Source organism: Salvelinus fontinalis, chromosome 2 (genome assembly GCF_029448725.1).
Source record: "Salvelinus fontinalis isolate EN_2023a chromosome 2, ASM2944872v1, whole genome shotgun sequence".
Lineage (NCBI taxonomy): Eukaryota > Metazoa > Chordata > Actinopteri > Salmoniformes > Salmonidae > Salvelinus > Salvelinus fontinalis.
The window spans coordinates 39,248,422-39,273,699 of NC_074666.1; the positions used below are offsets into that span (position 1 = coordinate 39,248,422).

The window sequence follows — 25,278 nt, forward strand, 5'->3', positions numbered from 1 at the left end:
TGTCGTCAGAGAAAGGAGGATCCACTTTTTAAATATGGATGTTCAGTTTAAGTTTGTATTTTCAGATATACATTTCCATTTGGATGATTCATAATGCAGCAAGATATTTTTATGCTTTTAATGGATATTTGATGAAATTGAGCTGTAATTACGAAACATCTCCCCCCACACACACATACAGTGAGCTGGTTCCTGCCTATGACTCAAGCACTTTCGTTCTGGCAAACTTCAGGTAAAAAAAAATTATCCTCATCGCTCTTCCTCATCTAGTCTTGAAAATGTTCTGATATTCAGCTTGTGTATGCTAAGATGAAGCTGAAGAGGATGGCTGACGTTTTACATGCCCGTAACCAATTGTGCAAATTTATAATTTTTTTGTTGCCTTTAACTTATTTTTTTACTTATTTTGTACATAATGTTGCTGCTACTGTCTCTTATGACTGAAAATATATAACATCTGGACATCAGAACTGGGATTACTCACCACGAACTGGAAGAAGCTTTTATCTTTAACGAGAAAGTGACACTGCTCTCCCGGGAGCAGGCCCAGATCCCTGTCATTTGTGTGAAGAAAAGACGGAGGAAAATAGGACCCAGGTGGGCTGCCTTTTTGAGAATCGGTAGGCGAGCAAGTAAAGTCCCACTGCCATCAATTCTACTTGCTAACATGCAGTCATTGGAAAATAAAATTGATGGCTTACGATTATCCTACCAACGGGACATTAAAAACTGTAATATCTTATGTTTAAACGAGTCATGGCTGAACGATGACACGGATAATATAGAGCTGGAGAGATTGTCAATGTACTGGCAGAATAGAGAAGCTACGTCTGGTAAGACGAGGGGTGGGGGGGGGTGTCAATAACAGCTGGTACGTGATGTCTAATATTAAAGAAGTCACGAGGTATTGCTCGCCTGAGGTAGAGTACCTAATGATAAGCTGTAGACCACACTATATACCAAGAAATGTCTCATCTATATTATTCGTAGCCGACTTCACCACCACAGACCGACACTGGCACTAAGACCACACTCAACCAACTCTAAGGCCTAAAGCAAACAAGAAAATGCTCACCCAGAAGCGGTGCTCCTAGTGGCCGGGGACTTTGATGCAGGCAAACTTAAATCAATTTGACCAGATTTTTACCAGCATGTCACATGTGCAACCAGAGGGGGGAAAAAACTCTAGATCACCTTTGTTCCACACACAGAGACGTGTACAAAGCCTTCCCTCGCCCTCCATTTGGCAATAATTCTAGCCTCCTGATTCCTGCTTACAAGCAAAAACTAAAGCGGGAAGTACCAGTGACTCACTCAATATGGAAGTGGTCAGATGACGTGGATGCTACGCTACAGGACTGTTTTGCTAGCACAGACTGGAATATGTTCCGGGATTCATACAATGGCATTGAGGAGTATACCACCTCAGTCATCAGCTTCATCAATAAGTGCATTGCGACGTCGTCCCCACAGTGACCGTGTATCCCAACCAGAAGCCATGGATTAAAGGAAACATCCGCATCAAGCTAAATGCTAGAGCTGTCACTTTCACAGAGCGGGACACTAATCCGGACGCCTATAAGAAATTTCGCTATGCCCTCAGACGAACCATCAAACAGGCAAAGCGTCAATACAGGATTAAGATTGAATCCTACTACACCGGCTCTGACGCTCGTTGGATGTGGAAGGGTTTGAAAACTATTATGGACTACAAAGAGAAACCCAGCCGTGAGCTGTCCAGTGACGTGAGTCTAACAGACGAGCTAAGTGCCTTTTTATGCTCGCTTCGAGGCAAGCAACACTGAAGCATGCACAAGCGCACCAGCTGTTCTGGATGAGTGTGATAACGCTCTCGGTAGCTGATGTGAACAAGACCCGGGGCCAGATGGATTACCAGGACGTTTACTCAAAGCATGTGTGGATCAACTGACAAGTGTCTTCACTGACATTTTCAACCTCTCCCTGATCCAGTCTGTAATGCATACATGTTTCATGCGGACCACCATAGTCCCTGTGCCCAAGGAAGCGAAGTTAACCTGCCTAAATGATTACCACCCCGTAGCACTCACGTCGGTAGCCATGAAGTGCTTTGAAATGCTGTTCATGGCTCACATCAACAGCATCCTCCCGGATACCCTAGACCCACTCTGATTCGCATAACGGCTCAACAGATCCACAAATGACGCAATCGCAATCGCACTCCACACTGCCCTTTCCCACCTGGACAAAAGGAACATCTATGTGAGAATGCTGTTCATTGACTACAGCTCAGCGTTCAACACAATAGTGCCCACAAAGCTCATCACTAAGCTAAGGACCCTGGGACGAAACACCTCCCTCTGCAACTGGATCCTGGACTTCCTGACGGCCAGCCCCCAGGTGGTAAGGGTAGGAAACAATATGTCTGCCACGTTGATCCTCAACACTGGGGCCCCTCAGGGGTGTGTACTTATACCCTCCTGTACTCCCTGTTCACCTATGACTGCGTGGCCAAACACGACTCCAACACCATCAAGTTTGCTGACGACACTACAGTGGTAGGCCTGACCAACGATGAGACAGCTAATTGGGAGGTTGTCAGAGAACTGACAGTGTGGTGCCAGGACTGCAACCTCTCCCTCAATGTGAGCAAGACAGGAGCTGATCGTGGACTACAGGAAAAGGTGTGCCGAACAGGCCCCCATTAACATCAATGGGGCTGTAGTGGAGCGGGTCGGGAGTTTCAAGTTCCTTGGTGTCCACATCACCAACGATCTATCATGGTCCAAACACATCAAGACAGTCGTGAAGAGGGCATGACAAAACCTTTTCCCCCTCAGGAGACTGAAAAGATTTGGCATGGGTCCCCAGATCCTCAAAGTTCTACAGCTGCACCATCGCAAGCATCCTGACCGGTTGCATCACCGCCTGGTATTGCAACTGCTCGGCATCTGACCGTAAGGCGCTACAGAGGGTAGTGAGTACGGCCCAGTACATCACTGTGGCCAAGCTTCCTGGAATCCAGGACCTATATAATAGGCGGTGTCAGAGGAAAGCCCATAAAATTGTCAGACTCCAGTCACCCAAGTCATAGACTGTTTTCTCTGCTTCCGCACTGCAAGTGGTACCGGAGCGCCAAGTCGAGGACCAAAAGGCTCCTTAACAGCTTCTACCCCCAAGCCATAAGACTCCTGAACAATTAATCAAATGGCCACTGGACTGTTACATTGCCCACCCCCCTTCCTCCATTTGTTTTGTACACTACTGCTACTCACTGTTTGTTATCTATGCATCGTCACTTCACCCCTACCTACATGTACAAATTACCTCTAACCTGTACCCCCGCACACTGACTCGGTAGCTGCACCCCGTCTATATAGCCTCGTTATTGTGTTACTTTTTATAATTTAATTTATTTGTTAAATATTTTCTTCACTCTTCTTGAACTGTACTGTTGGTTAAGCGCTTGTAAGTACGCATTTCACGTTAAGGTCTACACTTGTTGTATTCGGCGCATATGACAAAGTTTGATTTGAATCAACAGTCTTTTTGAACAACAAACTAAATATATTTTACCTTCCGTGTCTTGGAAAAGAATACTAAGTCCCCCATTTAGGTTGCAAGGTCCAAGGCTCTGATTAAGTGCTTATGCTCTAGCTGCTAATTAGCATGTGAATGATCATGTATTAGCATCAGTCAGTTGGGGGATTTGCTCCATTAAAACAACCAAGGACATGTCGGCCCATGATGATGAGCAATTTCTCTCTCGTTGTGACACTTACCAAGACGCAGTAGAAATTGGCTTGTTTAATGAATGGGTTCATCCTATCTGACTTGTTATTCTGCCGCTGTGTTCCGTTGGTCTTGCAGCACCCTGAGACAGAGGGCAGATCCTGTCTACAGCCCACCACTCCAGATATCTGGCCTCTGCTGGAGACTCAAGGTTTACCCAGTGAGTAGACCACTGGCAGTTGGTGGCACCTTAATTGGGGGAGGACAGGCTCGTGGTAACGGCTGGAGCGGAATGAATGGTATCAAATACATCAAACACGTTTCCATTTGTTTGATGCCATTCCATTCGCTCTGTTCCAGCCATTATTATGAGCCATCCTCCCCTCTGTAGCCTCCATTGGAGTAGACAGACACCTCCAACAATAGGTTGTCTTCTTGTAGTAATTGAAACTAGACAATTAGCTTTTATGTTCATCCTATCTTACTCTAACTACTAGATTTGATATGTCACCTATGTCACAACTAAGTTTTCAGTATTGAAGATCTGTGAAAAACTGGTCATGTTCATCATTATGTGTGTTTCTCCTTCAGGATGGCAACGGTGTGGTGCGTGGCAATTACCTGTCAGTTTTCTTGGAACTGTCTGCAGGACTCCCTGAAACGTCGAAGTATGTTTTTGTCAAATTATTGTCATTCTCTTTCTTTCAATCAAGTTTTCACTTTTAGTTATATCACCTTTAACGTGTGTGTTTGTGTCTGTAGGTACGAGTACCGCGTGGAGATGGTCCACCAGGCCTCCAGCGACCCCACTAAGAACATCATCAGGGAGTTTGCATCAGACTTTGAGGTGGGGGAGTGCTGGGGATACAACCGCTTCTTCAGACTGGACCTGCTGGCCAGTGAGGGCTACCTCAACATGCAGACTGACACTCTAGTCCTCAGGTGAGTATTGCTGAGCGACTACTGCTTTTTGAGTTCGGTTTGACTATTACATTTTTTTATAAAGATTTTCCATTTCGAAAATAAAAAAATATTATGAAATAATGACATTACAATTATTTGAGAGCTTTTTAATGGAAATTTCACAGCCAAAAATTGTGAACATTCAATTGCCAAAACATTGAAAATATTTCATTCTCTGTCAATTCCACATTGGATAGACATCAATAGACAATAGGAAAATACTATGAAATAAAATATTTCAGTTGTGTATGTTACTACGTTTATTTGATGACTATTATTTTTCATTCCTTAGTCGTCATCTCATCTCTGCTCAGGCAGAAGCAGTCAATCAGACAACGTTATCTCTGTGCTTCCCATATTTTCTTGACTCATCATATTTAGCTAGGCTAGCCTGCCTAAACACGCTGCAGAGCTGTCTGACACAATCATTTTGCTAGTTTTTCAAAGTAGATAAGACACACATTCACAAACTGTCGTTGAATGTGTGCCTTATCCCTCTCTCTCGTCATTGTGTACATTCCTCTCTCGCGGTCCGTGTATCTAACGTAGCAGGCGTAAAAGTGTCTCCATCTCTCTCCGTGCTGGAAAGAACAGGCGCAATGGATTATGGTCATTGTAGTTAATTGCCACGTTTCTGCTTCAGCCCAGCCTCCCACATAGTTCTTGGCTTGATTTCTCTCGTTTAAAAAAAAAAAATCACTGCAGGTGAGTTACCACTACTACACATTAGACAGAAAGGTGCCATGTCTTTGTCAGCTTTGATTCCGGGTTCATTGATGTCTTGTTTGACTGCCGAGTTGACTCTGTCTCTATCCTCAACAGGTACCAGGTGCGTTCGCCCACCTTCTTCCAGAAGTGCAGAGACCAATACTGGTACATCAGCCAGCTGGAGTCAGCCCAGTCCAGCTACATCCAGCAGATCAACAATCTCAAAGAGGTGGGGGCTTAGATCAGGGTTTACCAAACTCGGTCCTGGGTGCACGTTTTTGATTTTTCCCTAGCACTACACAACTGATTCAAATAACAAACTCATCAAGCTTTGATTATTTGATTCCGCTTTGCAGTGCTAGGTCCAAAAAACAAAACGTGCACCCAGGGGGAACGCCAGGACAGAGTTTAGGAAACCCTGGCTTAGATCACAAATTAATCTTAGGTTAAATGTTTGTCTTGTCATTGCATATTATGTCCACCCGTTTTCAGAGGCTGGCCATTGAGCTGATCTGTAGGCAGCAGTCTCGCAGCTCGTCCCCTCCTAACCGGCGCCTGGGCCCCTCGACCTCGGAGAGAGACTCACGCTCAGGGAAAGGCCCCGTAGCTGAGGACAGCTGCCAGACCACTGAGACCAAAGAGGAAGAGGAGGAGGAGGAAGAGAAGACTCAGCACGATGACTCCAATGTGAGTAACTCAGACGTTAGCACTTTATAATCATATTAATGAGGACCACAGATGATCATTGTATTGGTTCATGTTTTTGGTTCAAGATGGTGCACACACTACCATATGATTATACTGATTTAAAGCTAGCTAGCTAATAAATGCACTTAGCGAATTACATTTGCTCTGACTATACACCATCCACTGGTATTATCAGGCTGTAGACTTAAATATTGTTTGAAACAGTATCTTTTAAATAAAGAGCAATACGCTAAGCATAAATATGTTATCTAAATGAAGTAGCTAAGAGATAATAGGGTTCCCTTGGAAACACTTGTCAACACTTTGGTTCCTACCCTGTCACAATAACTCTTTCCTGGCATTTTCATTTGTTGTTATGTCAAACAACATTGTTTTCAAAGTGCCCACTAGTATAGAATTAGAATAAACATTCTGTTTCCATAATTCCAACAGTGAGTCCAAGTGTTTTGCTCTAAATCGCAAGTCAAATCGCAATTGCAACATTTGGTAAAAAATTAGGCCTAGGTTTTTTGCCCATATCGAGCAACCCTCCGTGGCAGTGTGGGAATTCTCAAATTAGTGCAGAAATTGATAAATGTTGACATTTTTTGGCTGAAGTTTAATTGAACATTATAAAATAATCATAATGGAAAAAGACCCATTGAAATCACTTAGAATGTACAGTAGAAGTTGGAAGTTTACATACACTGAGGTTGGAGTCATTAACTCGTTTTTCAACCACTCCACAAAGTTCTTGTTAACAAACTATAGTTTTGGCATGTCGGTTAGGACATCAACTTTGTGCATGATGCAAGTAATTTTTCCAATAATTGTTTACAGACAGATTATTTCACTTATAATTCACCGTATCACAATTCCAGTGGGTCAGAAGTTTACATACACTAAGTTGACTGTGCCTTTTAAACAGTTTTGTAAATTCCAGGAAACGATGTCATGGCTTTAGAAGCCTTTGATAGGCTAATTGACATCATTTGAGTCAATTGGAGATGTACCTGTGGATGTATTTCAAGGCCTACCTTCAAACTCAGTGCCTCTTTGCCTGACATCATGGGAAAATCAAAAGGAATCAACTAAGACCTCAGAAAAAATAAATATAGACCTCCACAAGTCTGGTTCATCCTTGGGAGCAATTTCCAAATGCCTGAAGATACCACGTTCATATGTACAGGCAATAGTACGCAAGTATAAACACCATGGGACCACACAGCCGTCATACCGCTCAGGAAGGAGACGCGTTCTGTCTCCTAGAGAAGAATGTACTTTGGTGCGAGAAGTGCAAATCAATCCCAGAACAACAGCAAGGGACCCTGTGAAGATGCTGGAGGAAACAGGTACAGAAGTATCTATATCCACAGTAAAACGAGTCCTATATCGACATAACCTGAAAGGCCGCTCAGCAAGAAAGAAGCCACTGCTCCAAAACCTCCATTAAAAAAAGCCAGACTACGGTTTGCAACTGCACATGGGGACAAAGATCGTTCTTTTTGGAGAAATGTCCTCTGGTCTGATGAAACAAAAATAGAACTGTTTGGCCGTAATGACCATCGTTATGTTTGGAGGAAAAAGGGGGAGGCTTGCATGCAAAGAACACTATCCCAACCATAAAGCACGGGGGTGGCAGCATCAGGTTGTGGGGGTGCATTGCTGCAGGAGGGACTGGTGTACTTCACAAAATAGATGGTATTATGTATCATGAGGAAGGAAAATTATGTGGATATATTGAAGCAACATCTCAAGACATCAGTCAGGAAGTTAAAGCTTGGTCGCAAATGGGTCTTCCAAATGGACAATGACCCCAAGCATACTTCCAAAGTTGTGGAAAAATGGCTTAAGGACAACAAAGTCAAGGTTTTGGAGTGGCCATCACAAAGCCCTGACCTCAATCCCATAGAAAATTTGTGGGGTCAATCCCATAGAAAATTTGTGGGCAGAACTGAAAAGGCGTGTGTGAGCAAGGAGGTCTAGAAACCTGACTCAGTTACACCAGCTCTGTCAGGAGGAATGGGCCAAAATTCACCCAACTCATTGTGGGTCGCTTGAATGCTACCCGAAAAGTTTGACCCAAGTTAAACAATTTAAAGGCAATGCTACCAAGTACTAATCGAGTGCATGTAAACTTCTGACCCACTGGGAATGTGATTAAATAAATAAAAGCTGAAATAAATAATTCTCTCTACTATTATTCTGACATTTCACATTCTTAAAATAAAAAGTGGTAATCCTAACTGACCTAAGACAGGGAATATTTACTAGGATTAAATGTCAGGAATTGTGAAACTGAGTTTAAATGTAGTTGGCTAAGGTGTATGTAAACTTCCGACTTCAACTGTATGTGTTGCCACCCTTGGGTTACGCACAGCTTATAAAGCAAATTTAACACTTTTATTATTAAAAACATAAAATACCGTGATGTATTTTGGCCATGTTGCCCAGCGCTAATGGTAGTCTGGCGAGGCGCCTGAGACGGCGTTTTCTATCACCATCAACAAAACACCAAATTCATTTATTGTGGAATGGTGTCGAATCCTTCCAATAGAGTTCCAGACACTTATAGAATCTATGCCAAGGCACATTGAAGCTGTTCTGGCTCGTGGTGGCCCAGCACCCTATACTACCTTTCAAAAGTTTGGGGTCACTTAGAAATGTCCATGTTTTTGAACAAAAAGCGAATTTTGTTGTCCATTTAAAATAACATCAAATTGATCAGAAATACAGTGTAGACGTTGTCAATGTTGTAAATTACTATTGTAGCTGGAAACGGCAGATTTTTTATGGATACATAGGCGTACAGAGGCCCATTATCAGCAACCATCACTCCTGTGTTCCAATGGCACGTTGTGTTCGCTAATTAAGTTTGTCATTTTAAAAGGATAATTTATCATTAGAAAACCCTTTCGCAATTATGTTAGCACAGCTGAAAACTTATGATTAAAGATGCAATAAATCTGGCCTTTTTTAGACTAGTTGAGTATCTGGAGCATCAGCATTTGTGGGTTAGATTACAGGCTCAAAATGTCTAAAAACAAAGACTTTCTTCTGAAACTCGTCAGTTTATTCTTGTTCTAAGAAATGAAGGCTATTCCATGCGAGAAATTGCCAAGAAACTGAAGATCTCGTACAACGCTGTGTACTACTCCCTTCGCAGAACTTCACAAAAAGTATAATTTTGGTTAATATTTGTTTCATATTAAAATGTATGTTATTTTAAAAACGGCACGTCATTAGTCTATATATTACTGGACTAAATTAGATTTTAAAAACACTTATAAATCATTCCACCTTTTCTTCCACTTAATGTCTCTTGTCTTATTGCACGCTGAGATCAGCGCTTAGGTATCATAAGTTGTCTTAAGATGTAGAGGGGAAACACTTGGTGCGTCAGGAGCTGAGCTCCAAGCTGCGTGTTGTCTGAACATTGTGCTAATGTTGCATTAATGTTGAAGTGTGATCTGACGGGGACCTTGAGCATGATAAAACTTGACAGAGCAGCACTAGAGGCTGTTATGTAAATGTGCCAACGTTGTGGTGTGGTCAGGAGCTGTCTGACGGGGATTTGGAGGTGGACTGTCTGACGGGGGATGAGGAGGTGAACCCTCTGGACGGCAGCAGCACCTCTGGCAGCTCCACGGCAACCAGCAACACCGAGGAGAACGACATTGACGAGGAGACCATGTGAGTGACCCACCGAAACGTGCTCGTTTTTTGCGGGACGGATGCAGAAAGGAAATTATATTATCAGCATCCTATCAGTACAATTAAGTTAGACTCCCTCTGCCCTTCCCCACCATCCGGGTTGTGCTACTTAGAAAAAGTGTTGTTTTATTTGACTAGTGTATGCGTACCTCATCAACGTGTTTTCAAACCCCTGCGACCAGAGAGGCTGAGAGTGGAGTGCAGCGCTGGATCATCAGCCTCGCATGTTCTCTCTCCCCCATCCACCCCCTCATTATGAGCTCTCCAGATGAGCCGTCCATGAGTCATCATTGCTCCTCATACTGCCTGGCTGGCTGAGTGTAAAACACCAACACGAGGCTCACCAGCTCCTTCCACACACAAGCGCACACTTACGTAGACATTATCACACATGTACCGTATGCAAATACACTCTCACAGAAGGGCTTCCCATGTCTTCATACAGACCTGTACGCGCACACATACACACATTACATAGAGAAAACACATTGTCCAAGCTCCATGCCTCTCCTGAAACACTTAAATCCATGTTAGTGCTCCATATTTGCTTTTAACAAGGATCCTCTCAGGCCCTGTGGGGGAAACTACAGTCAAGTGCCATCCCCCTCTCCTCCCACAAGGCACTTTTCTCTCTCGCGTTCGCAAAGCTGTAATGCTGGAAGGGCTTTTTCTCCTCCAAGATGCTCTGGGATGCGTTGCTCTGTCGTTCCCACGTCTATAAATACGCTGAGTGGCGGCGAGTGAGAAAAGCTCTGCTGGATATCTCTGACTCATGTTGTGCTATAGGCTGATACAATTGCAAGGGCTGCTGTGTTTCCCATTCTCCCCCGGGGCATACCTAAAGGCATGTGTACAGGGCAGGCTTACAGACTGATGTATACGAACACACAATGTACAGGCACACAAGTCAGTCACTTACTTGCACACTCTCAAATGGGCACGCACATCCCCATGGAGCTGTTTGGCCCCTGCTAAAAGAACAGCACGACTTATCATTAAGCTGTACCATTCCAGGGAGAACATTGCAGTGTCCATCCATTTCATCAGTAGAGCTACTAGCTGGTCTGTTACAACAGAGCACTTTCTGTCTAATCACCCTAAAAAGCTTTTTGGTAAGGGAACACTGCTCGTGATTTAGGGAGTCCTAGACATGCACACACTTTCTCATTGAAGAGTTGCTGGTCCAGCCAAGGTCTTGCAGATGCTGATTTATTAGTTGGGTCATAATGCCATCTCCCAGCCTTTAGTATTGGCCAAGGAACTCAATTTTCCTTAAGTGGGGTTGATTTAAACGTGCACAGTTTCTATACCCAAAGAGGTCCATGGAGGGAACGAACATTTCCATGTCCCCCAAATGGTCACATCTCGCTGTCTTGTAACAATAAATCGGCCAATAAAACCAATTGTTAAACTGAATCAACTAAAGCTCAGTTGACCAAATTTAAATGCCAGCAAGGCTATTTGAAATGATAGGTAGACTTGTTTTCCTGGTCTTGGCATGGTTTCGGCATTCAGTCAGCTTTAGTGTTGGCTGTCAGCTAAAGTTTTAGTGTTCGTTTGACCGTGACATTGCAATGTTGTTCCCAGTCCTGAAGTTGATGGTCTCTGGTTCTCAGGTCTGGGGAGAATGACGTGGAGTTCAGTAGGAACCTGGAGATGGAGGAGGGAGAACTGCCTGCCGATGTGGCAGGAGCAGCAGGTAACCTCTTCCTCCCCTTTGTCCATCTCTTTCTCTCTACTCCATCATCTGTTTTTCCATCTCCCTCCCCTCTTTTCTCTCCATCCCGTTCTCTCTCAGCCTCGATCTCCCTCTCATACTTTCTGTCTGTATGTCTCTCTTTCCGTCGCCTTTTTTCTCTCCTCTTTTTGATCTATATCATCAGATCTCGTGTGTGTGTGTGTAATGGGGCTTAAAGAGGATCAAATCGAGATATTAGCTGATGTACGAAGGGCTATATAAAATAAACTTGAAGTGCTGTACAGAAACCCAGCCTAAAACCCCAAACAGCAAGCAATGCAGGTGTAGAAGCACGGTGGCTAGGAAAACTCCCTAGAAAGGCCAAAACCTAGGAAGAAACCTAGAGAGGAACCAGGCTATGAGGGGTAGCCAGTCCTCTTCTGGCTGTGCCTGGTGGAGATTATAACAGAACATGGCCAAGATGTTCAAATGTTCATAAATGACCAGCATGGTCAAATAATAATCAGGAGTAAATGTCAGTTTGCTTTTCATAGCCGATCATTAAGGGTATCTCTACCGCTCCTGCGGTCTCTAGAGAGTTGAAAACAGCAGGTCTGGGACAGGTAGCACGTCCGGTGGACAGGTCAGGGTTCCATAGCCGCAGGCAGAACAGTTGAAACTGGAACAGCAGCAAGGCCAGGTGGACTGGGGACAGCAAGGAGTCATCATGCTCGGTAGTCTTGACGCATGGTCCTAGGGCTCAGGTCCTCCGAGAGAGAGAGAAAGAAAGAGAGAATTAGAGAGAGCATACTTAAATTCACACAGGACACCGGATAAGACAGGAGAAGTACTCCAGATATAACCAACTGACCCCAGCCCCCCGACACACAAACTACTGCAGCATAAATACTGGAGGCTGAGACAGGAGGGGTCAGGAGACACTGTGGCCCCATCCGATGATACCCCGGACAGGGCCAAACAGGAAGGATATAACCCCACCCACTTTGCCAAAGCACAGCCCCCGCACCACTAGAGGGATATCTTCAACCACCAACTTACAATCCTGAGACAAGGCCGAGTATAGCCCACAAAGATCTCCACCACAGCACAAACCAAGGGGGGGCGCCAACCCAGACAGGAAGATCACGTCAGTAACTCAACCCACTCAAGTGACGCACCCCTCCTAGGGACGACATGAAAGAGCACCAGTAAGCCAGTGACTCAGCCCCTGTAATAGGGTTAGAGGCAGAGAATCCCAGTGGAGAGAGGGGAACCGGCCAGGCAGAGACAGCAAGGGCGGTTCGTTGCTCCAGAGCCTTTCCGTTCACCTTCACACTCCTGGGCCAGACTACACTCAATCATATGACCTACTGAAGAGATAAGTCTTCAGTAAAGACTTAAAGGTTGAGACCGAGTCTGCGTCTCTCACATGGGTAGGCAGACCATTCCATAAAAATGGAGATCTATAGGAGAAAGCCCTTCCTCCAGCTGTTTGCTTAGAAATTCTAGGGACAATTAGGAGGCCTGCGTCTTGTGACCATAGCGTATGTACGGCAGGACAAACTCGGAAAGATAGGTAGGAGCAAGCCCATGTAACGCTTTATAGGTTAACAGTAAAACCTTGAAATCAGCCCTTGCCTTAACAGGAAGCCAGTGTAGGGAAGCTAGCACTGGAGTAATATGATCAAATTTCTTGGTTCTAGTCAGGATTCTAGCAGCCATATTTAGCACTAACTGAAGTTTATTTAGTGCTTTATCCGGGTAGCCGGAAAGTAGAGCATTGCAGTAGTCTAACCTAGAAGTAACAAAAGCATGGATTAATTTTTCTGCATCATTTTTGGACAGAACATTTCTGATTTTTGCAATGTTACGTAGATGGAAAAAAGCTGTCCTTGAAACAGTCTTGATATGTTCATCAAAAGAGAGATCAGGGTCCAGAGTAACACCGAGGTCCTTCACAGTTTTATTTGAGACGACTTTACAACCATCAAGATTAATTGTCAGATTTAACAGAAGATCTCTTTGTTTCTTGGGACCTAGAACAAGCATCTCTGTTTTGTCCGAGTTTAAAAGTAGAACGTTTTCAGGCATCCACTTCCTTATGTCTGAAACACAGGCTTCAGCGAGGGCAATTTTGGGGCTTCACCATGTTTCATTGAAATGTACAGCTGTGTGTCATCTGCATAGCAGTGAAAGTTAACATTATGTTTTCGAATGACATCCCCAAGAGGTAAAATATATAGTGAAAACAATAGTGGTCCTAAAACGGAACCTTGAGGAACACCGAAATGTACAGGTGATTTGTCAGAGGACAAACCATTCACTGAGACAAACTGATATCTTTCCGACAGATAAGATCTAAAACAGGCCAGAACTTGTCCGTGTAGACCAATTTGGGTTTCCAGTCTCTCCAAAAGAATGTGGTGATCGATGGTATCAAAGGCAGCACTAAGGTCTAGTAGCACGAGGACAGATGCAGAGCCTCGGTCTGACTCCATTAAAAGGTCATTTACCACCTTCACAAGTGCAGTCTCGGTGCTATGATGGGGTCTAAAACCAGACTGAAGCATTTCGTATACATTGTTTGTCTTCAGGAAGGCAGTAGGTTGCTGCGCAACAGCTTTTTCTAAAATTGAGAGGAATGGAAGATTTGATATAGGCGATAGTTTTTTAAAATATTTTCTGGGTCAAGGTTTGGCTTTTTCAAGAGAGGCTTTATTACTGCCACTTTTAGTGAGTTTGGTACACATCCGGTGGATAGAGAGCCGTTTATTATGTTCAACATAGGAGGGCCAAGCACATGAAGCAGCTCTTTCAGTAGTTTAGTTGGAATAGGATCCAGTATGCAGCTTGACGGTTTAGAGGCCATGATTATTTTCATCATTGTGTCAAGAGATAATATACTGAAACACTAAAGTGTCTCTCTTCATCCTAGGTCCTGGCAGAGTTGTGCAGACTCAGGACACCTAAGCTTTGGAGGAATATGCAGATTTAAAGAGGAGTCCGTAATTTGCTTTCTAATGATCATGATCTTTTCCTCAAAGAAGTTCATGAATTTATTACTGCTGAAGTGAAAGCCATCCTCACTTGGGGAATGCTGCTTTTTAGTTAGCTTTGCAACAGTATCAAAAATAAATTGTGGATTGTTCTTATTTTCCTCAATTAAGTTGGAAAAATAGGATGATTGAGCAGCAGTGAGGGCTCTTCGATACTGCACGGTACTGTCTTTCCAAGCTAGTCGGAAGTCTTCCAGTTTGGTGTGGCGCCATTTCCGTTCCAATTTTCTGGAAGCTTGCTTCAGAGCTCGGGTATTTTCTGTATACCAGGGAGCTAGTTTCTTATGACAAATGTTTTTAGTTTTTAGGGGTGCAACTGCATCTAGGGTATTGTGCAAGGTTAAATTGAGTTCCTCAGTTAGGTGGTTAACTGATTTTTGTCCTCTGACGTCCTTGGGTAGGCAGACGGAGTCTGGAAGGGCATCAAGGAATCTTTGTGTTGTCTGAGAATTTATAACAAGACTTTTTATGCTCCTTGGTTGGGGTCTGAGCAGATTATTTGTTGCGATTGCAAACGTAATAAAATGGTGGTCCGATAGTCCAGGATTGAGGAAAAACATTAAGATCTACAACATTTATTCCATGGGACAAAACTAGGTCCAGAGTATGACTGTGGCATTGAGTAGGTCCAGCGAAATGTTGGACAAAACCCACTGAGTCGATGATGGCTCCAAAAGCCTTTTGGAGTGGCTCTGTGGACTTTTCCATATGAATATTAAAATCACCAAAATTTGAATATTATCTGCTATGACTACAAGGTCCAATAGGAATTCAGGGAACTCGGTGAGGAACGCTGTATATGGCCCAGGAGGCCTGTAAACAGTAGCTATAAAAAGTGATTGAGTAGGCTGCATAGATTTCATGACTAGAAGCTCAAAAGACGAAAACGTAAAAAAAAAAAAAATTGTAAATTGAAATTTGCTATCGTAAATGTTAGCAACACCTCCGCCTTTGCGGGATGCACGGGGGATATGGTCACTAGTGTAACCAGGAGGTGAGGCCTCATTTAACACAGTAAATTCATCAGGCTTAAGCCATGTTTCAGTCAGGCCAATCACATCAAGATTATGATCAGTGATTAGTTCATTGACTATAACTGCCTTTGAAGTAAGGGATCTAACATTAAGTAGCCCTATTTTGAGATGTGAGGTATCACGATCTCTTTCAATGATGGCAGGAATGGAGGAGGTCTTTATCCTAGTGAGATTGCTAAGGTGAACACTGCCATGTTTAGTTTTGCCCAACCTAGGTCGAGGCACAGACACAGTCTCAATGGGGATAGCTGAGCTGACTACACTGACTATGCTAGTGGCAGACTCCACTAAGCTGGCAGGTTGGCTAACAGCCTGCTGCCTGGCCTGCACCCTATTACATTGTGGAGTTAGAGCCCTGTCATGGGTGCTGATATGGAATGTTTAAACTGTGTGTGCAGCCAAAGGGGAGTGTGAAAGGCTGCATAACAATGCTTAAATTTACGTGCATGAAGTGAAGGAATGTAATCCATGTGTCAGTTTACTTTAATTTACGTAGTGTTTAGGAGCACCTTTCTTTGGCAGGTCTAAGTCTTGTGCTGTTACTCTTCGGTACTTTGGTTAATTGATTTAAACTTAAGCAACTCAGTGCGGGCCACCCTTAAACTTGGACATGTTGATAGTCCCTTTTACTTCATATCGGACTCTCTCCTCTGAAAGGAAAATATCCATTATTACGTGCCCCAATGCCTAATAGTCGGTTAGCCAGGGAGGTTATTCAAATGTATTCATTAATCATTGTCTGCAAAGTGGATTATCGTCCCCGCCTCCATTACTCTCACTGCCTCAGACAGAGTAGCGTTTTTTTCCAATCTAATCTCTCGCCTTTTGAAATGCTCATTGTATGCAGCCCTTAATGGTTTTTATGCTGCTCTCGTAGCTGTGCGCCGGCTGACTCATTCAGTACTGCAGTGAAATGGCTGGAGAGTTGAACTGAATCTTGGTGCAGGAGTTCTCTTGTCTGTAACTTAAAATGGAGATGCAGCATGGGCTGTTTAGTAGCCATTGAGCTCCGCACTGTGTTAAACCTTGGTAAAGATTTCCTTTTGCACAAGTATTCAATATGCCCTGTTCCAAACTCATTCAAAGTGTCAGTTGACTCCCCTTGCTGCTCCTCCAACACTCGATAGATAGAAGCATATCCAGTGTAGCTCACATTTGGTCTCCCCTTCCCTTTTGCAACTGTTTCCTCACCATTGTACCTCTGAACATACCTTTCTCACTCTAACCCTCTCCCAGGAAGCTCTAACCCCGGGGCCAGGTGTCTGAGGCGTAGTGGTGGTCTCTCCTCCGCTGGCAGCAACAACAGTTTGCTAGAAATCGACCCCGTCATCCTCATCCAGCTACTGGATCTGAAGGAGCGCAGCAGTGTGGAGTCACTGTGGGGCCTTCAACCCAGACCCCCTGCCTCCCTGCTGCACAGCCAAGGTAGGGTTTGTCTTTCACAGCCTCCTACTCTGTACAGGGTAGCCAAGCTAAGGCACAGTCACTCCCTCTCTGGCAGACATTAGGATAAGCGCTAGTAGCCAATTCCTCTTCATCTCCTTTTTTCACTCTTTTTTTTCTCTCTCTCTTGTTCCAGTCCAAGTCCACTCCAGGAAGGAGCGGGGTGAGCGCAGGCCTCAGACAGTGCGGCGGGGAGCCCCAGACTCTGGGGTCCTGATTCGGCTCAAGGCACAGATGGCCGAGGTGCGCAGTAAGATGTCGGATGTCAAGTGTCAGCTGGAGGCACGGGGGGAGACCAAGGCAGGGCCCTCCGGCAGGGCCACAGGGGTGGAGCAGGGGCCCTCTTACCACTCAGAGCTAGGGCCCAGCAGGAAGGCCATAGAGCTAGATCTGATGGGGAAAGGACCCGGGGTCTCCAGACACTGTCGCTCTGGTGAGTGTTGCTACACACACACACACACACACACACACACACACACTACATAATACACACAGACTACAATCTGTGGAATCGGATAGCATTTTACATCACGTTCTACTGTCAAACTCTTTGAAGACTAGATGGGCAGCTGGGGAGCTATCAACTGCTCAGTCAGATGTTTAACTAACTGTGGTTTGTGTGGCAGGAGGGAAGAAGGCCTCATCCCCCAAGCAGGATGGGAGCAGGCTGGGCCTAAGGAGGGCTGCAGACGTAGTTGAGAAGGAGCTGAGAGGCCAGAGCGGTGGAGAGTCGTCCAGCGACCAAAGCCTCTTTCCCAGGGGCACCTCCAACGGATCAGAGGGTCAGTAGTAAAGCCAGGTAGAGGTGGGGTTATCAGTGTTTAGACCACCATGGATCCACCTATGTTCCCAAATGAATGATTGTCAGCTGATGACTTCTGACTGACCAGTGTTTCCCCGTTCGGTGTCATACTGTAGGAGCCCTGAAGCCACGCAGCGCCCACAGCTCCCCTCCCTACCTGGGCAGCTCGTCGTCCTGCTCCGAAAACAAACCCTGCAGCTCCAAACACGACCAGGAGCAGCTCTATGGGTCCGACCTGTACGCTCTGGAGTTCCTCAGCGGCATCTCCACCGCCACCATGACACGATCCAGGACCAAACCCATAGGGTAAAACTAACACCCTGTCCTAAATCCAACCCTAGTCCCTATGCATTTGTGGAGATCCAAAGCGATTGGATTGAAATTCTATTGTTTATTTTTCCTACTTTAAAAATATCTAATATTTTTTCATACAGTCCAGGTGCTTGGAGAATGGAGCTTGATAATTGAAAAGTGTACTTGACAGTTGAGAAAATAAACTCCCTCACACAACATTTCTGTTTGCTCCACAATCTTTTAATGGATCGTTTTAAACCAACGCTTTGGTTATTATTCCTTTATCAAGTGTTTAGCCCCTGCCAAAGCCTCCAATTTAACAGTTTGGTTTTTTTGGCGTCATATTTGTTTTGTGCTACTGTTTCTTTATTACTTCACTGTGCCAGCCTTGGCTGGGTTTTAAAAGAACGCCGGATAAGTGAAAATAAAGTATGTGCTGCTGCTGTTGGAGCGAACTAGACTCAGTGGTATTTCTGTGGCACCCTATTTGGTATTGAAATTGACCCTCCCAGTGGACCACAAAGGCCTGAGAGCCAGCTATCTCTACAATAACTGTTTAGCTTTGGAATAAACCAGCTACTAGAGTGGTGAAAATGTTGCTGTTCCTATCCATCAGTGTTCTGTAAGTTTTGTGCGGACCCCAGGAAGAAAAGCCGCTGCTTCTTTAACAGCTAATGGTGATACGAATACAAATTGTAAATCTCAACAATACCTTAAAAAGAATTTAAAAAAAATATGTCTATTCAAATCATACAATTTCGCTTGTGCTTAAAACAAGAGTGGCAAATCTACTTTCCTCCTGTCCAGCATTTGTGTGGATGGCCATTTTTATTCATTGATGGACCACTCTTGGAGCAGTGTGAAAAGGTCTTTGCAGTGTCCACAGGGATTATCTGAGGTGATGTCGTGCAGGAGGCTTTGTGAGAAGGGAATTGTGTTAACTGACACCCTCCTTCTCTCTCTTCCTCCTGCCCTCCCTCAGGGCCGGCCTGCTGACGGACAGCTCTCTGGACTGTGACTCGGAGCCGGCTGAGATCCGCCAGTCACTGCTCTCCCTGGCAGAGGAACCCTCTTCATGCCCCAACGAAGGTGAGCCTTCACTGCTCTAACACCCCTCCCTTCCTCTAGCTCCACCCTCCTCTACGGAGGAGTGTGATGGCACTAAGGCTTGAGCTCCACTTTTCATCTTAAGTGGATAGAATGTACTGTAATCTAATACCATACTGCAGGTAGAGTTAACAGCTTCTTTGAGAAGGGTATTTTAAAATGTGTTTCTCCTGCAGCATTACTCCTAATGAACTCTGGAATGAGTCCGTGTCTGTAGAGAGAGCGAGTGGGTGTCTACTTGGCACTGGTGTGCAAGATGAGAGGTGTGCTCTTGGCACTGATGGTGTTCCCCTTACCTGTGAGACTCTGCTATAACGTTCTTTGTGTCTCCCCCACCCCGTTTCTGGACATTTTTCTTTCTTTACATCTTTCTGTTTTCCTTATTGATCCCCTTCCCCCTCCCTTTCTGTTTACCTATGTGCTGTTCTCTCCCTTTTCTGTTTGCCTGTCTCTCCCTGTCATTCTTTTTTCCCTTATCCTGTGTGTCCCTCTTTCTGTCTGTCAGGTCATGTTGTCCAGAAGCGGACGGTGGTACTGCTGCCAGGTATGAGTAGTGATAGTGAGATCGACTGTGACACAGAGAACGAGGACGAGGTGGTGGTCCTGGAGGCTGGAGATTGTCGCTACGACACCCCGGCACTGCCCTGCGCAGGTCAATATTGTTACCTGCTGTAACCCCCTCACACAAAAACATGCATACCCTAGTGTGGGGTTTCATTTCTGCACATTGTCCACACACATTTAGCCTCAAATCAACTTGCCAGTTCCTTGGAAGGAAATGATTGCTATGATTAAATGCTTATTTTCTTCTTTCCTCCCAGGGGACCAGTTGATCTCTGATGACCTAAGCTTCACCACAGGAGAGACCACAGAGAGGTGATTTCCCCTCCAATTTGGACACCACAGCCAGTCTAAACAGTGGCAATATCCATGTGGGAACTGCATCGTAGTGTATTTAACTTTAATGCACATGAGCATTTGTGTAGACACTTGCATGCACTCATTCTAGTCACTGACAACCCAAATGCTACGAGAATGCTACAACTCACTAAATAAGCACCTTGATGATGACGACTAACTGCAAAATGTGTCACAATATATTTGGTCACAGTCATTCATTTTTTCATTTAAATGTACATTTTATGATATATGAGTTTATGGGGCGATGAACAATATATCTGCGAGAGACATATTCCTGTCAGTGTGAAATAAAATAGGAAGTTATAATATGTAACTAATGAGGTCATGGTTGACATTTGCAATGTCTACATACTCAGATTGGGCTTTGGTCTGGTCATTATGAGCTAAGGTGAATTTTTAGAAAGAAGCAGGGGGCACCTGCTTCACAACAGAAAGAGAACATCAAAAGCTCTCTGCCTTTCTGATTCAATGAGGTGCTATTGATGTATTTGTGTGGAGGAGCACAGTCAGGCAGGTATCACACAGTGCTGTAATGAACACTCAATTCTGGTTAACAGTCTAAACAAATGCCTTGAAATGAAGTGGACACATTTACAACCTTAATTCCTGTATCAACATCGCTTAAAACGTGTTAGGAACCCTTTATTTAAACTGAAGGAAAGGCAGGGATGAAACACGAGGAAAAATTGCCCAAAGTCCCCTCTGTGTAAATCTTGTTAATTTAAACTACTGTATTTCATCAACTTCTCCCGTTAGATTGGAGTTGCTTTCCCCCCAGTAAATCGTTCATAACAAAAACCAGTTTTGCTGCTGTGTAGACAGACATTGAAGAGTGGATCAATGGTACGTCCTCTGGCCTGTGTAAAAGATTGCTACATTTTGAATTAGTATTGAGTGAATTCTTAGTAAGGGAAATGACTCTTGCTCACAGTATTGAGTGGATTCTGACTGAATTGATTATTAACAATTCTTGATTGACGGTCTGGGCTTCAAGTGCTCGTTGCCCTTGTCTCTTCGTTGCACATCAAAGCTGACATACATTATTCGTACATACAGGGTTCTTTCTTTCATGAAGAAGTGTTTTCTGCAGCTCTTGTCAAGATGAGCTCTGTAACATAGGCGCATGTGTAGGTGTTGTTTTGAGTTTTCTTCCCTGATTGCATTTGTGTCCACACTGTAATTTCCATCTTCACTCTTTTCCTGTGCTGTGTGAGCAACTCCTCCCAGTTCTGCTTGACTTAGAAAAATGGGTCCATACATATTCACCGGTTTTGACTTCTATGAAGCAGATGCAACTCAGTGGATTCCTTTCCCTGTTCAAACATGGTCTTAAATGGATTCAAATGTTACATTCCATCTTCTTGGGTCTAGATTGATTTTATTTGACTGAGTTAATTATTAGCAAAAATTGGTTTGACTGAGACGTGTGTAAGTGTTTGTTTTGTACAAAGACTCCCCAATAATGATGTGAATATTTTTCTTTAAAGTATTTAATTGGACCAATTACCTTTTGAATTTTTTCCTTTTTGCCCATCAGAGGGTGCCATTTCTGCCTTAAAGTTTAGCTTTGCTCTGTGACCGTGGACCATTTTTCTTTACACAGTAGAATTTTATTGCTTTCAACCCTTAAAATGAATCTAAAGACCACACTAGCGACCACATGGACATCATAATAGAAACTGTAGTTGCTTTTTGCACCATGGAGAACAATGAACACTGACAGACGTTCATTGAAAAAAGTGGTGACCCAAACCGAATCTGTAAACATTTCGAGATGTCTCAAAGTATACTAATGTGCTTTGACTAATAAGGAAATATATTCTTAATGCCTGAGTGGAGAGCTGAGTGGTTAACGCTGTTAATATCTTCCTATGTCAGCTATAGGATGCCTGACGCTAAACCCACAGCTGCACATCTTCCTAATGTTCCATCGTGTGCCTAAAATCACATGGCTTTAATAGGGTTGAACAGGCAGACAGTGTGGAAAATATGCGTAAAACCTCTTGTGCCCTTGAAAGGGTGTTTGTATATACAGCTCGAGACTCATCCTGATATGGTCTTATTGTGTCTATATCGATTTCTGTGTTGTGTGTGTGTATACACTGCACACTTCTGTTACTTCCCAGGTTTGAGGTGTGTGTGTGTGTGTGTACACTGCACAATTCTGTTACTGCCCAGGTTTGAGATGTATGTGTGTGTGTACACTGCACATTTCTGTTACTGCCCAGGTTTGAGATGTATGTGTGTGTGTACACTGCACATTTCTGTTACTGCCCAGGTTTGAGGTGTGTATACACTGCACATTTCTGTTACTGCCCAGGTTTGAGATGTATGTGTGTGTGTACACTGCACATTTCTGTTACTGCCCAGGTTTGAGATGTATGTGTGTGTGTACACTGCACATTTCTGTTACTGCCCAGGTTTGAGATGTATGTGAGTGTTGGGCTGGTTGAGGAAAGGAGCTAGAAAGAAGGTGATTAGATGTTTTTGAGTGTACATGCTTTCCTTGTGTCTGAGTGTTTTATTTTGTATTGTCCCAGAATGCAGTGGGAATTTATGTTGGGAATGTCTTTTTATTCATTTTTTGTACTTATATAATATGACATGAACAAATTAAAATATTGTTTGGTTTCTTGAACTGGAACACGTTTTTGTAACCTAAATACGGTAATACTTGTCAAATGACTGAATAACGAAAATCCTGTTTTTTTTGTTTTATTGAACACAAACTGCATGAGAGACCAATTGCAGATGAGGGGTTAATCTTAACTTTTTTTTTTGTCCAGGATTTTAGAAACAGCGTTTTTCAAGCAATTGGGGGCTAATTTGAGTTTTCACTACTTAAACATTTCAGTCAGGCTTCCGCTCACTTCACAGCACTGAAACGGCTTTATTGGAAGTCAGTAACCACGTTCCCATCCTCAGTTTGTATGCATATAGCCTTAAGTCATCATACTGTATAAACAAAAATCACGACGGCTGTGATGGAAACAAGTAGTTTAGTTACAATTTTATAAATGTCGATAATTTGTTTTTCTGGCATGGTGGTATCTGTATTAGTAGAATGTAGTTATGAGAGAAATGTTGGTGGGAATCCCTATATGCGCAAATGTTGCTATAATAAACATCGAAGTCAACATTTTGAGTCACGTGACGTAATGATGTGGGCCTCCCTCGACCACTCGGGAAGCCATACAGTTTATTAGGCTACAGATGAAATAAATTGATCGATTTCACAGGGTGGTGAAAGTGCACGGCATTGGTGATGAGCTTGGTGATCCTTTCCAATAAATATCGAGGGTCTATCTGGTGATATGATGATCGATGCTTGACTGCCGTTTGACAAAAATATTATCGCTCTTATAATTATCACATGTATACTAGCCTGTCTGCACATCCTAACTGCACTATCTGCGAGCTGTTGTTGGCTTGAGCTCAGTTGCCAAAACCGGAGTAGGCGCATTTGCTATTTAACAGTTTTTGTGACGACGATCGGTAGAGTTGAAAATGCGATGTAAACACGTTTTTAACTTTTACAGTTTTATTCGGTACATCTAAACTTGAGCGAAAAGGGAATTTTTGTGTGCAATACCTCATCACGCACTGATCGTTATCTACAACAAGTCAATTTGGTGAAAACGCCAATGGTGGGAAAATGCGTATATGCATATTTTACAATACGCTATTTGCATTTAAATCTGCTGTGAGCAGTTGGATGGAAACCTAGCTAGTAATGACTCTGTTGGCTGCCGTTGAATGCTCTATCTAGTTCCTTTGGATCTCAATGCTGCATTTGACCCTTGATAAGAACATCCTTGTTGACCATCTGGAAATGTGGGTGGGAATCTGGCGTGGTCCTCAACTGGTTCATGTCCTATCTTTTGTGGCAGATGTTTCTCAGTGAGCATGGGTGGTCCAGTATCATTCCCAGCACAAATAGCACCTATAGTGGACGCATCACAATACCCATAAAACCCGGTAATGGTTCCAATTGTTTTTTCACCATTCATTTTTGCTTCTGGAATTTTAGAACTACTTCATATACAGTGCATTTGGAAAGTATTCAGACCCCTTCCTTTTTCCACGTTTTGTTACGTTACAGCCTTATTCTAAAATCGAGTTGAATCATTATCAATCTACACAATACCCCATAATGACAAAGCGAAAACAGGTTTTTGAAATTTTAGCAAATTTATTCAAAATAAAAAACATTCCTTAGTTAGATAAGCATTCAAACCCTTTGCTATGAGACTCGAAATTGAGCTCAGGTGCGTCCTGTTTCCATTGATCATCCGTGAGCTGTTTCTAGAACTTGATTGAAGTCCACCAATTGAATTTACCACAGATTGGACATCATTTGGAATGGCACAACGCTGTCTATATAAAATACCACATTTGACAGTGCATGTCAGACCAAATCCAACCACTCCCCAAATTTCTTGTTAAAAAAACTATAGTTTTGGCAAGTCGGTTAGGACATCTACTTTGTGCATGACACAAGTAATTTTTCAACAATAGTTTACAGACAGATTATTTCACTTAACTCACTGTATCACAATTCCAGTGTCAGAAGTTTAAATACACTAAGTTGACTGTGCCTTTAAACAGCTTGGAAATTCCAGAAAATTATGGCTTGAGAAGCTTCTGATAGGATAATTGACATTTGAGTCCATTGGAGGTGTACCTGTGGATGTATTTCAAGGCCTACCTTCAAACTCAGTGCCTCTTTGCTTGACATCATGGGAAAATCAAAATAAATCAGCCAAGACCTCAGAAGAAAGATTGTAGATCTCCACAAGTCTGGTTCATCCTTGGGAGAAATTTCCAAATGCCTGAAGGTACCACGTTCATCTGTACAAACAATAGTACGCAAGTATAAACACCATGGGACCATGCAGCCATCATACCGCTCAGGAAGGAGACTCGTTCTGTCTCCTAGAGATAAACGTACTTTGGTGCGAGAAGTGCAAATCAATCCCAGAACAACAGCAAAGGACCTTGTGAAGATGCTGGATGAAACGGGTACAAAAGTATCTATATCCACAGTAAAACGATTCCTATATCTACATAACCTGAAAGGCTGCTCAGCAAGGAAGAAGCCACTGCTCTAAAACCGCCATAAACAAGCCAGACTACGGTTTGCAATTGCACACGGGGACA

The 25,278-nt window shown here is 43.6% G+C and overlaps 1 protein-coding gene across 3 annotated transcripts in view; it reads left to right on the top strand.

Moving 5' to 3' along the window:
* LOC129818459 (E3 ubiquitin-protein ligase TRIM37-like) overlaps nt 1-25,278 on the top strand; it is a 47,573-nt gene that overhangs the window by 10,014 nt on the left and 12,281 nt on the right. The window contains exons 11-25 of one of the 3 annotated variants that reach the window (XM_055874383.1): nt 182-232; nt 3,850-3,931; nt 4,303-4,379; nt 4,474-4,653; nt 5,497-5,611; nt 5,875-6,069; nt 9,629-9,762; nt 11,400-11,482; nt 16,788-16,976; nt 17,131-17,427; nt 17,621-17,776; nt 17,913-18,102; nt 19,073-19,179; nt 19,703-19,849; nt 20,019-20,073. In XM_055874383.1, the coding sequence (XP_055730358.1) occupies nt 182-232; nt 3,850-3,931; nt 4,303-4,379; nt 4,474-4,653; nt 5,497-5,611; nt 5,875-6,069; nt 9,629-9,762; nt 11,400-11,482; nt 16,788-16,976; nt 17,131-17,427; nt 17,621-17,776; nt 17,913-18,102; nt 19,073-19,179; nt 19,703-19,849; nt 20,019-20,073 (2,058 nt within the window). Of the gene's footprint in view, nt 1-181; nt 233-3,849; nt 3,932-4,302; nt 4,380-4,473; nt 4,654-5,496; nt 5,612-5,874; nt 6,070-9,625; nt 9,763-11,399; nt 11,483-16,787; nt 16,977-17,130; nt 17,428-17,620; nt 17,777-17,912; nt 18,103-19,072; nt 19,180-19,702; nt 19,850-20,018; nt 22,757-25,278 lie in introns of those variants that run through there. The other 2 variants (XM_055874364.1, XM_055874373.1) reach the window with 2 other exon arrangements.